Below are 17477 nucleotides of genomic sequence, written 5' to 3'. Positions count from 1 at the left end.
TTATATTCAATATTATTTCCATTTCTACTCCTCAGAGCCTTCACCTACATAACCATCTGATTTCTCCATTCTCTCTCCCTCACTCCATTCTCGCCATCCATTCCTCAATCCCTTCATCTTCTCTCTCCCTGTCTCTAGTGAACAGCTGGTGAGGAGAATTCCCACAATCCCTCACACCGTAATCTCCCTCCCTCTGCTCACACGTCCATCCATCAAAAGAGCCTTTATTCACCCCTGCTGTGTGTGTGTGTGTGTGTGTGTGTGTGCGCGCACATGCATGTGTGCTATGTCTGATGTCACTGTGAGCATTATAGTTAGCTTGTGTGGAAAATTTTGTAACGTACAATCAAATTAAATCTTCATGTGATGAAATAAACACACCGACCACAGGTTTTTATTTCAAGGGTTTTATGAAGATCATATGTTTGTGAGACTCACTTTGAATAGTTCTACATTTACACAAGACCAGGTGTGGGTTTGTTTGTGTTTTTCTATTTAGGTGTGTTTTTGTGTACTTAATGACTTTAACTGCAGCTGCAGATGCCAGAAGGTTAATGAATCACTGTGTTAAACCATCTATATCCCATTAACCTGAGACCTACAGCATGATCTTTATCAGGAGAATATAAGCACGCACACACAAACACACAAACACACACTCTACAGAACAAACTGACACATGCAGAAATTGAAATAGAGCTGGAAATTCAAACGGACACATTCACAGGGATAAACGCAGACCCTGTGCTGTGACACACACACACACACACACAAACACACACACACACGTTCAACATCCCGACCGTAGTGTGGCACGGGGCTCTGATTGCTGACCTAGTTTGGGAGGGACCTGTCACTACTCATAGCCATCAGACAGCAAACACCCTGGCTCAGCATGGCAGACACACACAAACATGCACACAAACACTGAACTTAAAAACGCGGAGAGCAGCAGCATCTGTGTGAAATTAAAAAGTATGATTTGAATTTTGACAAGGCTTCAAACTGTGCAGCAAGCTATGCTAAATGTTGCCGCTAAAAATACGTAAATGTAAGCGCTGCATTGAAGTGTGTGGACGAGCTGGGAAGTGAGTATGGGGTGATAAATGTTGTGTATTGCAAAAAGGTTTTTACCAGTGTTAACAACAAAAACGGACCAATTTTATCAACAAAAATACCCCCCCCCCAACTGTCTGTTTGTATGTTTTTAACAGTATATTTTATATTAAAATTATTACCTTACTGTAATTTTATCCTTAAATAAATATCAGAAAACAATGTTAAATATTCAAATGCATCCAAGTGGTGAGAAAAAATTATATATTGCTAAGCAAAATATTAAATCTACATCTTGAATGCAAGTACAAATCTTAAAAAGACTAAATCTAAAAATAAAATAAAAATAACGTATCGAATGCATTCACATTTTAAATCTGAATCTTAAATCAAAATCTTGATTAAATCTAAAATTTATTTGAATCTTAACCATTAAAACTGTCTTAAAGTCATACATTTAAATGTAAAATTGTGCTTTAAACCTAATGTAATCTGAATCTTAAATGTAAAAATCTGAATTCAAATTGTAAACTTGAATATTAAATCAAAATCATGTGTTAAAGTTAAATGCAATCTTAACCTTAAATGGGAGTACAAATCTAAAATACTCTAAATCTTAAATATAAATAACATTTTGAATCTGAATCTTAAATCTATGTATATGTATTAAATCTAAATGATGCTGCTTACCTGCAGACTATGTACTTTTAATGATTATAACAGAAGCGTTCTCATTTTGCTGCATTGTACTCATTTGCAGTATCAAGGTATAGGGCGCACACACAGGTTAGGGTGGGAGTAAGGTTCATCTCTAATATTTCAGTTTAACCTTGATAAATAAACCAACAAGACCTTTTCAATAATTAACAGCCCCTTACCACAAGTCTAATCCAGTGTGACAAACACACACTCACACATGCACACTCTGATGCTCCAAAGTCGAAATATCAACGAGTCGTTGTAGGACGGGCAAACAAAGCCAAACATGTGTAAGTCCACGGTTTTACACTTTTACTTTAACTCAGCGATTGCAATGAAACAAGCGCTCACACCACTATTGTGAATTATTGACTACGTGAGATTGTGCTTTGAAAACGTGATGGTAAAGAGGAGGTTTTGGAGAGGGATTCTAATGCAGCGGGTTTGTTGAATGCTTTTTAGGGTAAAGTGCTCCCCTGGGAACTCAGTTAGCGCCCAGTGATCAAAGTTTTGACAAAAGAGCTCGGAGCATTTGATACACTCTGATACACACTCAGCAGGGAGAAGATCTCGGCTTCAAACGGTGCACATCACAGGGGAAACAAGCACCAGCTAAAAGCATCACTCGCAGCCTCACACAAAAGGACGAAACCACAAAAACCTACAATAATAAGCTGTGCTTTTATCCTATAGTAAAACACATAAACAGTTGTACATCAGTAACAGCGCAGACACCATACGTGGATATTTGGGAAGGGAAACGCACAGTGTGTGTGTGTGTGTGTGTGTTTGCCATTGGTCGGGACGTTGTGTCTTGCTGCTCTTAAATGCCCTCGAGTCTCACAGGCCCATTACAGCCAATTAAGATCCACATAATCACAAGTGTGTGCAAAACCGCACAGCACCCAACGCTCTGTCCTTCTCTTTCTCATTACAGGCATATTTTAGAAATTAACAACTGCCAGCTTAGGTTAATTAAAAGTGATTTCCCTAGGGAACAAACAGTAACACACACACATATTCTGGGTTTTATCGATGGATTCATCTATTGGTTGGAGCAACTATGAGGTAAATTTGACAGGACAGAAACCCTGCAGCTGACACGTGGTACTATTGCAATTTGGCTAATTAGCAAATATTCCCTAAAAATGTTTGTCCATTCAAAGCAAAAATTATCACTTTATTTGAAATCTTAATTTGTAGGCCTTAAACTGTATTTTTAATATTTAATATTATGATTAAGGGCTCTCAGATACATATTAAATGATGGCTTGTGCTAGAAAGACATTCGTTCCCATGACTTATTAATCCGTGGTCACTTTTTATTCATCTGTTCCCTCATTTTAGTGACATTGTGGCTACGTTTTACAATTGATTTCCTTTGTTTTTGTTAACTTCTGAGTACTTTGTAGTAAGTAGTCACCCTGTTTTAATTTTGTTAAATCATGGTAACGACTGAACTAAAATGAGGGAACAAATTAGTAGAACATGACCATGATTTTACTAAAATGAAAGAAACAAATTAGGCTGTGGGAACAAATTCTTATTACATGCTCATAATATCTTTTTTATGAAAAATTGATTTGTGGGTAGGATGAGTGGATAAATTATTCCTAACATTTAAGGAGGTCAGAAGATAACCCTATATGTGGGATGGATTAAACTTGTGGGGGCTGATGGTTTAAAAACAAGAAAGTGAAAATTAAGATTATGAAACATGACTGGGCTTGAACCTGTGTTATCAACTTGAGCACCAAGAAATAAAACGCTAACTTTTGCATAGCTTGAGGGACCCAAAACATGAAATTGATTCACCAAATAAGTGCTGTGGTCCTATACTCCTGGTTTTTTGGCATCGCAGTACTGGTTAACACACACTTACCTATGATGTAATAGTCTCGTAAGTTCTTGAATTCATGACCCCACAGGTTGGGCGAATACTCCTGGAACTTGATGGTAAACCTCATATCGCTGTTGGGTTTGTCGCAGGTGAGCAACAGGTTCGGGGCGCCCATCACCTCACACCTGTCGGCCTGCTCTCGTGAGGACACCAGGTAGAGTTTATAATACTCATACTCAGGGGGAGAGTTCGGCCCAGATGGACTCGTGGCAGGACATACAAGGTCCAAACGATCCCCTATTTGAGGGTAGAGTATGTAGCCCCTCTCATCTCCAAACCTGCAGAATTAGAGGAAGAGAGATATGAAGAGTGAGTGACAGACAAATGAGTAATGATCATTTCTGTGGAGACTGAGATTGACAGTTTGTTATTTGCTTGCATGTCCGTGCATATAAAAACTCAAGGCCTGTTTGATGCTGAAACTGCCCTTTTCGTTCATACATTTTTATAGTCAAAATGTAAACATCCATGCCCTTTGGTTCAGGGGTGTGTGTGAGAGGGCATATGTGTGGTTTCACTTGCCAATGTGATGAAAATGATCATATGTGGGGATCACGTTTGGCCAACAATAATAAAACTTGAAATTGCTTAGACTGTGGGAGACAAGTCAACGGTAAACCTGTATGACTTTCCTCTGTGTAAAACAAAGGAAGATTTTTTTTTTTTTTTTTTATTGCAATGGTCGCTCTTTGCTTTGGAATTTTTCTATGCTCAAACACAGGCATTTTTACGTAGGGTTTTAGTGCTTTGTTTCTCTGCACTGATTTGTTTTTTTATGTTAATTGATATTTTTGTCCATCTTGTGTTATACAGTATATATAGATTTTTTCCATTTATGTTGTTCTTCATTGCACCGTGGTCCTGGAGGAATGTTGCTTCGTTTCACTGCATACTGTACTGAATATGGTTAAAAATGCCAATAATAGCCTACTTGACTTGAATTATGATGGATGGAGACTATCAAGTTTTTAAAAAAAAGGACACATAAAATTATCTTACAACTAATCCATACAACCTGTGCACTCAATTCAAAGTCGTTTGAGGTCATACAACTGCTTTATGTGAGAAACTGAATTAAATTTTAAAGTCATTATTCACCCCTTCAGCAAGATGTTAACTGCTGTGTCCGGATCACTGAGTCAATAAAGTTGAACTTGACAACTCGATCATTTTCATTTGTGTATTATTCATTCAGACCAGGGACTGGATTCAGGAAAATCTTCTTAAGGAAGTTACATTTGTAAGAATGTTCCTACACTAAGTGCAATTCTTAACAAATTCTTATGAATCTCAAATATGGTTCTTGCCAATGACCTGCTGATCAACTCAATAAAAAAACAGACCCTGTTTGGTTAACCTGAACCAACCGGATTCATTTGAAAATAACTCAAAAGAACGATGCTATTTATTTCATGAACCTACCAAAGAAAGTAATGGAGAATGTTAATGTTATTTTTGTTATTGTGGAGTTTGACAACCTCAGTCCTCATTATTTATTTTTTAATATCACATAATATACTTTAGTTTCCGCACACAAAAATGTCCCGTCAAATGGATCTGAAACACAATGCTAATTTTTGGGTGAATGGTTCCTTTGAAAAATACTAAATAAGATGGAAAAACTAATAAAACGCAGTAAGGTTTCTTTGAGGGATAATATAATAAAAAAATAAAACTTGCATTTAATAGAAAGAGTCTTTCAGTGGAAAACGGAGACCTTGACAGAAAAACAAAAAAGTGTGTATGTGACGAGAGCATTTCCAAATATATGAACACTTTCATAAACAAAACATAAACAATTATTCAGTATTTTATTGCACATTTTCAGTCAGACCAAGGCCAATATCCTATACCTCCATCCTTTTGTGGAAAGAAAATTCTGGCATTTAGCAGACTGACATTTAAGCTCTATTCAGAGTCTTGTTCTGAAGTCGAAAATTTATCTCACAAATAACCCCACTGCAGATAAAAGTATTTTGCAGACTCCCCTCTCCTCATGCTAAGTGTACAGTGCTTGACATTTCCATCAGGCCAAGAAATCCAAGCAAAGCTCCAATTAACCACACCGCAGTTTGTAACACACCTTTGCACAGACTGACAAAAAAAAAAAAAAAATAACTTGAGCCAAAGCACCTGATCTGAGGATCAACACATATCCATTAACACACTGAGTTTAGGCCTCAGTCAGCTGTCCACTGCAACAAACACACGTGACCAAAATGCAACAAAAGTCAATGTGATCTGATCTTAGACTTCAGCTACTGTGGGATCCGACTGAGCAAATATCATATTCTGATAATCAGATGCTTTAATTTATCAAACTAAAACTCACTCATTTCTGTTTGGTGAAAAACACACATGAAGCCTTTGTTATTTACATTGTGCTGCTCATCGAACCAAGCTATTTACCAGAGGATGTGAATTATGATGACCACACACACACACACACACACACACACACACACACACACACACACACACACACACACACACTTTCTGAACTGGGTTCATCAGACTGTCTGTATTTTTAACTCTTTTGTCTCTGATATATTTACCTAATTGTGCCTGATCTAAGACACAGGAAGGCAATCACTCTTTACTGGTCAAACCATGTTGTGATTGGGGTGAACTCACCCCACACTGTTTAGATAAAGGTTAGGGGTGGTCAACCTGATTACATGCAGAGGCATTGCGGGTTTCTGTGCTGGTCTGATGCTTCTCATCGGCGGGCTTGAATCCCAGGGCTCCTTTACACTTGTACCGCAGCGCTGGAGTGACTTTGGGCCACCCTTGAGTTTCTAAGGCCGTCGGAAGCTTTGAACGCAGACTCTGTTTTACCGCTTTCACTCATCAACAAACCTCCACTTCACTCACACCAACACTACAGCTTCCCATGAGCTCACTCTGGGCTGTACAAAGTTTGTTTTCAGCAAGACTATACGACAAAATGAAAAGGAGATGAAAATCATAATTCCAAATTCATGCATAATCTTTTAGAAAATGTATTATGTTGTTTGCCAAAAGCAGACTATAGGACATTCTCTGTAAGCAATGATAAAAAAAAATTATATATATATATAAAAAAAAAAAACGATAAATGGTTGATGATAAAGTTTTATACTATTTTGTTTGAATTAAAAATGAAGAAATCTAAAAATTCTTCAAGTGAATTTAGACATCACAACATTATGTCGTACAGAATGAAAATGCATTTCAATTCTGAGAGTTGCTAAAACTTCTAAAAGGATTTAAAGATTAAATTATTTGTGCTTTTAAATATTAACTTTAAGTGAACATTAGATGATGACTACAGTAATCTAAATGTAAAAAAGGAAAAAAGTACAAGAAAAATAACATTACCAACTGAAAATGAATAAATTAAAAATCTCTAATATTGACTAACCGTCATGGTAACAACATGTTGTGCATCACAAATAAGTATTATATACTGCAGAATGGTTTATTTGTGTATTATTTTAGCATATTTTAGTAGGACACAACATGGAAAATAATTATCCTTGCTATTGCAAAAATAAAAAAAATTCAAAATATAGTTCAATGAGCTATAAAGACATTCTAAGCTGAAAAAATCTATAATTCTGAAACTGACACTTTATTAAGTTTGACAACCATGAGCACATAGCCACTTGCATGTACAAATAAACAACGGCAGTCAATTTAACAAGTTAGTGTGATTTAATAAAATATTAATCATATCCATAAAAATTCAAGCTTGAAGGAGCGGTTCACACGGGACAGGTTCTTGCATTCAAATTCAGGGATCTCAAGTACTTTTTACTTGACACGCTTTTTTTCCGAGATCTCCGAGTCTCATTGTAAATGAATAATTTCTGGCTGCTGAAAACTGCTGTCAGTGTTAAAAGAGTCAGAGAGAGTGCAGAAAATACCATAAACTATGACTGTTTTTGGTGCACTATATGTAGTCAAAGTGTAATGGCCCCTTTAATTTCACAACAGAGGACAACGGCGCATTTCATCTTGTGTTTTCTTGAAGCTCAAGCAAATGGATATGTTAACCTCAAATCCTGCCACCCTGTAGATCCCAACTGTTTTCCTTCAGTCCAAACGGAAGACATTTCTATCAAAGAGCTGTCAGACCCCTGCTGAGACATATGGTACGAAGCACGGCGACCATTAAGACCACCCCAGGATAACAAAGGACAAGAATCAAATCTCAGCATAATACAATTTACAGATAGAAGCAAACGTAACATGCTGCATCTGTTTCTGACTACACTACACTGATTTTTCAAAGGCTTTTGAACATGTCAAAATTTCTCTGATGTGATAACCAGTTGACGGGCTGAATGCATTTCTCTTCCCTCCACAGGAAAAAAAGCCCAGCTTTGCTTGCTGAAAGAACTGACAGTCTTTGTCTGTTAGCGGTTCAAGAGAAAGCGCAAATATTTTGTGTTCTTCGCAGTGGTTATCAGTGACAATGACAATGCTAAATTTCCTCTCTGTTTGGTGTTGGATGGATTTTGCAAACATATTTATTCATGTAAAAGGTGATTTTTTGTATAAATTTGAGACAAATCAAAACTCGTTTTGCACTTAAGTTAAAATACAATCAAAAGTGAAAAATGCCTACATGAGAGCTCCATGAATCTTTTTTATGTATAAAATATGCATGAAAATGCCGACGTTTGTCTTCATTTACATGGAAAATTAAGACAAGCAGAAAAAAGCATTCTAACATGGGAAATATAGCTCTGCAACCTAAACCCCCACAAATCAGTGATTAAGCACTTTAAATGTAAATGTCACAGAACAGGATCAGAATTCACAAGGTTCATATTCATTATTATTATTCACCACTGCAGAATCTTGGGTATTTAAGTTTCCTCATATCACACTAAAGCAATAAAAGGCTGATGGAGTTTGAAACTCAAACAAACTTAAACCACAAATTACCCTTCACCTCACTGCAGCAATGTGGAAAATGACCTCTTTTTACAGTTTTTATAATTACACTTTTTATTATAATAACTAATTATTATAATTAGTAATTGCACAAAACTAGGGATATTTCCTGTCTCCTGGTTTTCTAAGAACCTGTGTGTGTGTGTGTGTGTGTGTGTGTGTGTGTGTAAAACCCCTAAAGTTACAAACCCTGAATTTCCTTAAAAGTAAAACTTAAGCAATGCAGTAAATAATAAAGTAAGCTATTATAATTACATTCTTTTATTTTTTTTTATTTTTTAAGGGTCTTGATTATTATGTACCAAGTCTAGAATGAAAATGTGTACTGCGTTGATTTTGAGGGAACATTGTGCAAATGTGAATGCATTTAAACATGGTAAATGTGTTGAGCAGAACTAAGAGTGTTACACTCTTTAAGGTTGATGAAGCATAAACGAGTTAAAAGATTAATTAAAGAATACGCAACTGGTGGCAACTTTTGTATAATCTTATGAATGATAGAGTGACCATGTGGACATCTGATTCCATGTGGATCTTGACTGCAGTGACTAATATTATGCTTTGATTAAAAATCATAAAAAGTATGTCGTCATTTAAATGTGTGTGTGTCTGTGGCGTTCATGGTCATCAAGACCTGCTGAGTGCACCCAGATTATCTTAAGGGCTCAGAGAGTGTTGTTTCATGTTCTTATCAGTGCTATTTAATTAGCTAAGGGCTGGAGATAACTTACACATTCCCGAACTCTGACGGACTGAAACCCACCTAACACACGGCTGAGAACCACATGCCACAAGTGCACAGTGACTCACATATTTGCATACACAAAAGTCTAAAATTAGGGAAATTCTGGGGGTGATAATATATAAAATATGATCACAATGACAGTAATCTGAAAAAAAAAAAAAAAAAAAAAAAAACATACTAAAACAACAACTACAGTTTAGGTAGTTCTGCATCACACTGATGGAAATGTCCACACAACTGATAGTACACTGTACATTACTGTTCAAAAGTTTGGGGTCAGGAATCTTTTGGTGCTCAATAACATTTCTCATCATCAAACATCACACAAACAACAACACATGACATATTGCACCCTGTCATTGTTTATTTAACAAAAATAAAGCCAAGATGGTTAAGCCATGTGTGAAAAAGTTGCTGGTGGTGGGCTGATGATTTGGGTCTTGTCTTGTAGAGTCAAATGAAAGGCCATCCATCCAACAACTAAAGTTGGGCAAAAATTGGGTCATGCAACAGGACAATGATCCCAAGCACACCAGCAAATCTACAACAGAGCGGCTGGCAAGAAAAGAATCAAGGGGTTGCAGCAGTCCAGTCAAAATCCAGAGCTCTTCCTGACTGAAAGTGGTGAGAGCTGTGCATAAACAAATGCCCAAAACTTCAATAAACCTGAGCAATGTTGTAAAGGAGAGCGAGCCAAAGTTCCTCCAGAATGATGTGAGAGACAGATAAAATCATACAGAAAATGATTGATGCTAAAAGTGGATCTATTTTTTGTTAAATAAATGATGACATGGTGTGATATGTCATATTTTCCTAAATTTAAGACCTGCCATGGACTGGACAATATTTTATTATGTCCTGAATCTGATACAGAAAACCATGGAATTCAATAGGGTGTCCTAACTTTTTTACATGACAAATATATATGAAAGTCCATGAAAGTCATAAAATCAACATGTAAAAAAAAAAAAAAAAGTTGGAAAAAGGACCATTCCCCTCCTAAAAAAAACACCAGATAACACCCCCCCCCCACCAAAAAAAAACTATTAATTCCAAACGTTTGAACAGTAATGTACATGAAACCCCTCATATGCACATGTTAAATATGTTGATAAAGAATTGGTCCTTTTGTTTGAAAACAAAACTTTTCTCTAGCGCTTGAGACTTGCTAGGCCTTATGGGTACATTACAGCAAAATGGTGCAATACTGAAAATAATTATGTAATTTTCCCAGTTTATTGCCAAATAATGTCTTGGCCAGAGACATATTGTGTACTTCACAAAACGTGTCTACTAGGTGGTCTTCTGTTGGGGTCAGATCGAGTAGCTCCAGGGAGCTGATGGGGCCAGAGGCCGCTGACTCCTCAGCCCAACATGAAAGACTCATCAAGCTCCAAACACTCAGATGATTAAAAATGAACGTCACTAAAAATAACTTTCCCTTTGTTTGGAAGAGAGAGAGAGGGAAGGGCACAGGGAGAAAGGATAACTCCCAACTCACTTGTGTTTTCTCGATTTCTCTCAACTCTCCGTTTTCATGTTTGAACCGAGCCATGGGGGAATTAACCAATTCTGATTATTTTTAATGTTTGTGGATAAAATATTAGGGGGTCTGTTTAGTATACACACATCTTTGCAGCAGCAGACTGGATGTGTGTGGGTCCACCGTTTGACACATTTTACGGCATTCATATCCATTCCATAGAACTGCATCCGAATGAGACATCAGTGAGTTAAAAACAGGATAACCAATTCATCTAGTCTATAATAACAAATGCATGTTCTCATCGCTGTCTGTTTACTTTCCTTCATTGTGTTTCTTGACAATCTATTGTTCATGATTCACTTATAAGGCCTGCCAATTACCTACATTGTTCCCTCAGAAACAAATGCCTGTCCAACCTTCATGAGGATGGGAAACAAGAAATGGCTAAGGAAGAAAAAAGAAGGAAAGAAAGAAAGAAAGAGGAGAACAGGAGCTTTTCCAATAAATTGGATGACATCAAAACCCTAATCCTGTATAGCCTCAATAGATGACATGCAGCAAAAGTGAACAAAAGCTAAAGAAACAATCACTGTCGTCATCATAAACGTTGGGTTTACAAGGGGTGCTAATGTTAACAGTTGATGTATAGCGCAATGCTCGTCTCTGTCATTCACTGTAATGCCAAATCCTCCCACCTCGGTTCAGAACCATCATCGGAGTAATCTTAAAACTGTAATTATGCTTTCCACACACAGCATAGTATCACGCCAGGGCTTTGAAGGCATGCCAGAGACGCACCTTTGAAACCAAAAATTAAATACAAGTGAAACAAGAGAAGTAGGTTTTCATCACGAAGATGGCAGGTCCAAATAATCAACAGAAACTGAACGCTAAAAAAGTCAAACTATGTTTCAAGGGTTGCTGGTATAAACTGAATGCCTTTATGGGAACACAAGAACCATAGGAAAGAAATTAAAAAAATTATTTCGAAAGAGAAATGAACACTGAAATTAAATAATTAAATAAAAAAGTAAATGGAGAATTCTGCTTAAAAATCTTGATTCAGCCTGATCACATATCAACATAATAGTAAGGATTTATACATAACATTTACAGATTTATGTTTTGATATGCACTGAAATGGAAAATTTGCATATGCATACATTTAGAAATGTAAAATCTTTATAAACACATTAAATTAGATTTATTTGATCAATTAATTTGTATAGTTACACTTGACCATTATTAAAGATACATTTTCACTATTAGACATTTTTCCCTTGACAAACTGAATCCAATTTAAATTATTCAGTAGGGATGCACGATAATATCGGCACAATATCGGTATCGGCCGATAAAAGCTCAAAATGACCATTATCGGTATCGGCCGATATGAATATTTCTGCCGATGAGCCAAACCGATATTCTCCAAGTGAAATAATTGACCTGTTTTTCAGATGTGAATGTCAGTCTACATTTGTAAAATAATACATTTATGGTAGAATCAGTACAGAAGAGATACATGGATTTCTCTTCAGTAAAATTAAAGTTTAAATATATCAGTATATATTTGTATATATATCGATATCGGTATCGGCATCGGCCAAAATTATTTTGAAAATATCGGCATATCGAATATCGGCCAAAATCCAATATCGTGCATCCCTATTATTCAGTGATGAAAATTTACATTCATTTTACCATTTTAAAGTTTAAGTTTGGGTAAAGTGATGGTATCCTTTGATTGAAGATGAAAATGGCACGAAGAACAGTGAATGTCAAACAAAGTATTACATTAAATAAATGAAATGAGATTGCCCATACTGTATTTAACCATTCAAAAATCAATCTTTAAATTCAACAAAAATCAATATTTGATTAATCTAAAGATTTCATAAATATTTGCATGTCTGTAAAATGCTTTGGGTTTACATGCTGTCAATATGTTAATAATATATATGTTAGGGTCTATGGAAATTTGCTAGAACTGCACTTTACCTGCAAATAACTATGATTATTAATGAGACCACACTGTCAGATTTGCCTACACACAAGTTTGGAAGTTTCAGAACTGAGACATTTCAAAGTATCTGACTGATCTCCTTACTGTACGTCAATAATTATCTAATTTGTATTTCCAAAAAAATAAAGAAATAAAAAAAATACATTAGAAGACATCTCTGATATAAAGTTGATACTATGAGCTATGAGAGAGCAACCTCTGAGCAATTATCCTCTGGGAAAGAGAGAGAGAGAGAGAGAGAGAGAGCAGTGACAAAAAAGAATGAGGCACTGTAATGAATGAGATGAGAAAAAGAATTAGATGAATAGGTGAAGGGAATGTAACAGAAAGGGAGAAAGACATTAACCCTGGAAAGAGAAAGTGTGTATAGAGGCAGTAATCCCTTCACAGATGGCTTTATTGCCTGTCTGATGATGGAGCAGTCCATATGATGAACTGATGGAGGGGTGTTGTGTAGAGGACTATCCTCCCACTCTCATACCCCTGAAAACTGAGGTCAAGTGGTACAATTCCATTTTCAGTCCATTTAATGCCACAATCACAATCTCTCTTTTAACAATGTAACATTTTCCATGAGGTCATATCTCTTCAAAAAAGAATAAAATAAAAACTCTCTCTCACACACAAATGGCTAGGAAATGTGGGAGGGACTTGCACCGTGAAACACGTTTACAAATTCTAAATCCATTCTTTTCACTAACAATGTTTAATCTCACCCTGCTCTTGGTCCCTAGAAAGGCTCTATACAAGATCTTTCAGCAAAGGAGAACCAATCAATCACAGATTCGCTAGAAAAAACCTACTGCAACTACAGTAGAACAGTCAAAAGTCTGAAGATCTGATGTAGGCTCTGTGCTCTTCCTGTTAGTTTTCCAAAGTATCTTTTCCTGCCCTTTAAATGTTTGAATTCGAAACGCTTAACCCAGTTGAGAAAGCTTTTATCTGTTTCCAATTAGCAGCTGATTCATTAAATATTGAGGGAGCCATGAAGGATTCAATTTTTAGTGTTCATTTGAGGCAGAGTTGTTCAACAACTTCCCCCGGAGCAATGCATAGAGACAGTCTGTGCTCAACATTGATCACGCTCATTGAGGGGCTGAAATCCGCTCTTCTCCTCCCACGCATCCCTCCATCCCATAACCTGTCTGACCCGTTTTAACGTCAGTTTTTCTCTCGGCACAGGTACTATGGAGATACTAATGGTTTTCTCCAGACATCAGGGTACTACATGATTTAACAAGACCTTTGAGAGTTGTCAGGTTAGAGTCAACAACATGAAATCAAAACTGTACCCATTTACATTTTAAAAAATGTTTCTGGTTCTAGTGTAAATTATGCATCAATACACTTTATTACAAAACCTGTCTTTGTAATCTTTAATAGAAGTAGTAAGTTGCTTTTCTTCTTTTTCTTCTGGTATCACTTAGGCCAGAGTTTTAAACTTTTTGATCACAAAGACCCCAAAATATGATGCTATTCCCCTCTTAAAATATAAAAGTAGCTTTCTATTTTTATGTACAAAGACCCAGTTATACAGTTTGAGAAAAACTGTAAATACTGTACTGTAATGAAACCCAAAGCAAATTATAAATATATTATCTTTAAAATATTTTCTTAGTATTAAGCTTAATGTATCTTTTTTATTTATATATATATATATATTTTACTTTTTTTTACTAGCCAAGTAATGTTAAATGTATAAACCTGGAGACAAGCATTTTGAATTTCAGATTTTTTATTTTTGTATGATAAATGTATTTAATTAATATAAAAGTCAACACATTAACTTAAACAGCCCTAGAACAACAACAACAACAACAACAAAAACCTATAGCACACCAGTGCAGCCATCTGGGGGTTCCTGTACCCCGTTTAAAAGTCTTGTTTCCACAAACATGCATTTTGTAAAGTTCTCCATTTTTTAAGTCACGATCCAGTCAATTCCTTATGGAAAACATAATGTCAGAGGAGAGCGAGATGACCTGAGAGGGATGTGGCTGTCGGGGTGTGAGTAAACACACTGACCTTTTCAGATATCAGAGGAACATTTATTTCACATGGATGAATGACTTTATCTGCACAAACCCTGCAATTCCTTCTCTCTACTTCATAAGTTGAAACTCTGGCTCAGCATCCGTTTAATCTTTATGTTCTTCTCTCTTTTAGCCAACCATGTTTATCTTTTCCGCCTCAGATCTATTTGTCTTCTCTAATTATATTTCTCTACCATCCGTCTGTCAGTGTGAAGCTCTGAAGTTCTCAGAGGCAGTTTCTTATTTTATTTTTTATTTAACAAACCAATTGCCTAGTTTCCTAACCAGTAATTTTTCTTCCACTTATTTATTCTTCTCCTTCCCAGGGTTGAAAGAATCCTTGATGCGGTCTCTCACCCAAGGTCTTAACATGACTTCTCCTTTCCTCCTGTCCAGAAAGCATCCTCAGCACAGACAAAAATCAAAGGACCTTTGCGTAGATTTGCAGATTGTGTCACTGTGGTTGAAGAACGAATGCCTTATCTAGGGAGGGCATGCATGCGACCCATAATCAGGAGGCAGCCAGCCGGAAAATGCCCCCCTGTCTCTTTCAGTTGAGTGTGTCTGTCCAAGCCGTTAACTAGACTGTGTCCCAGGCCAAAGTCACCCCTGTCCCAAATGAGGTTAGGTTTATATGTACATGGTTCCCACACTTTCTGACCTATTTCCATGATTTTTCAATTACTTTTCAAAGCTGGATAATGGCTAGCCAATATAATGATTTGTTATAATCATTTTACAGAAATTACATTTGCAAAAACATCTAGACAAAAAAAAACTTCAGAACATAAGTCACAATGACACAAAAAATAATAATAATAATTTAACTTCAAAATTTCATGCTTAATTTGTGCGAACTGCAGTTTCTCTGTAATTAATTGTGAAGCTTACTAACAATTTCTGAGTGAAAATTGTTTCTACACCAATTTTTCTTTTTTCTCTCAGTGTACAAAAATTTATATTGACAATAGAAATCACACTTTTGAATAATATTTTTAGGTTTTCTGGGACCCCGTAATTGGTTTACAAATGAACTTGACTTAAAAGTTTTCTTAAATGTTAAATTAAAGTTTAATCAGAATCATCTTTCTATGGTGCAACATTCTATTTTAATTCTAGGAAATTGACAAATATTAAAATTTATTGTAAATAGACATCTGTAATTGGAGGCATTTGACCTTTAAAGCCAGAGTCTTTAGAAGACTGAACTTGAAAAACTTGTATCTGGGTGCATGAGTTTTATATCAACCACCAACGTACCTTCTGTTCAAAGTGTTCCAGTAGACTGGCTCCATGTTGGTCGCATCCACTGCTAAACTTTCCATCAGGAAGATAAGGAGAAATCCAAATCCACTGACCCAGTCCGAGAACGCCATAGCCACCCAGGCTCCCCTTGTCTGGACTCCCATGTTCCTCCTAAGAGACAAATGAATGGGACCTAACAGAGACAAAAGACTGGTGGAGGGCTGAACTTCACTAGATCCCTCTGCACTTGAGGAGATGGTGTGACCGCAACATCCACATCTGAAAGACTCCGAGAACAAATCTCTGAATGTTTTTAAAAGAAAGCAGATTCAGAAACATCAACCTCCTTTGTTACATTCAAAGGAGTCAATGACCTCAACCGAAAGTCCCAATTTTGGTCAAATTTGAGAAGGCAAAGCCATCTGGCCAATGTATGAATTTGATTTGGGATGATTTTCACACAATATCACTAGTGTGCATGGGGGTGAAATTAAATGTTTTGAAGTGCACGCATACTGAAACGGGGCGCCAGATCCACTGCGGGGAATTTCTTAGAAATGTTCCTCCATCAACCGCAGTATGAGCATTTCATTCAAGCACTCAGAGTTGTATTTTTACTCCCGTTACGAAAACGAATTTCCACCCGGTACAAAAAATAAATAAATCTGTCTTTCTGCGGAAAAAAGTGTTTAAGTTGTGTCGTACTTTCTTTCACGCAGCTGAAGAACACGCCTCTGACAATATTACTGTCCAAAATGATAGGTCCATAACTTTTCGCTCATCTAATATCCAAAATATTGACGTAAATACGATGTCCCAGTCCTTAAATCAACAGCGAGGGTGTCCACCAGCTCTTACTTACCCAATGAATTACAGTCCGACAAGAAACAAAACCCTTTTAGGGCATTGGAAGGCGGTAAGTGGCAGTAATAGGTAAAGGTATGCAGCATTAAACGCAGAACCGATGGACACAAGAAACGAGATATTCCTGTAGTCCATGGATATGACGCGTGCCGCTCGCTCTGTCCGATTTCTCAAGCGAAGTCTCGCGCTTTGACTCGCGCGCCGGCAGCATTGTTGCCAGATCTCAGGAGAAACAAGCAACTTGGTCTGAGAAAATAAGCCTAACCGAAATAGACGAGCCCTGTTTTTCCAATTCTAAAGGTTTAGTAGTCGTTTATAAGTTATGGGGAAGGTATACTCCATAATTGCATTGATCAACACAGAAACACAAATATTAAATACAGTCTAGATTCAAATTAATTGAAATTATTGTCCATTTTAATGTACTAATTTAAATATGAAATCATAAAAAGTTATTTTCTCCGGATTAAATTAAGAGGACA

The 17477-nt window shown here is 36.5% G+C and overlaps 1 protein-coding gene across 2 annotated transcripts in view; it reads right to left on the bottom strand.

Annotated features, from left to right (window-relative positions):
* The window catches only part of efnb3a (ephrin-B3a), a 32846-nt gene extending 15665 nt beyond the window's left edge, over positions 1 to 17181 (bottom strand). Inside the window, exons 1-3 of one of the 2 annotated variants that reach the window (XM_026219574.1) lie at positions 16994 to 17181; positions 16147 to 16324; positions 3638 to 3933 (exon numbers count right to left, since the gene is read on the bottom strand). In XM_026219574.1, coding sequence (XP_026075359.1) covers positions 3638 to 3933; positions 16147 to 16324; positions 16994 to 17081 — 562 coding nt within the window. In that variant the 5' untranslated portion in view covers positions 17082 to 17181. The remainder of the gene's footprint in view (positions 1 to 3637; positions 3934 to 16146; positions 16325 to 16993) is intronic. The other variant, XM_026219575.1, reaches the window with a different exon arrangement.
* Positions 17182 to 17477: the final 296 nt, after the last annotated feature.

The sequence above is a fragment of the Carassius auratus genome, chromosome 35, assembly GCF_003368295.1.
Source record: "Carassius auratus strain Wakin chromosome 35, ASM336829v1, whole genome shotgun sequence".
NCBI lineage: Eukaryota > Metazoa > Chordata > Actinopteri > Cypriniformes > Cyprinidae > Carassius > Carassius auratus.
The sequence above is the reverse complement of the archived record's forward strand: the minus strand, read 5'-3'. Positions and strand labels throughout refer to the sequence as shown.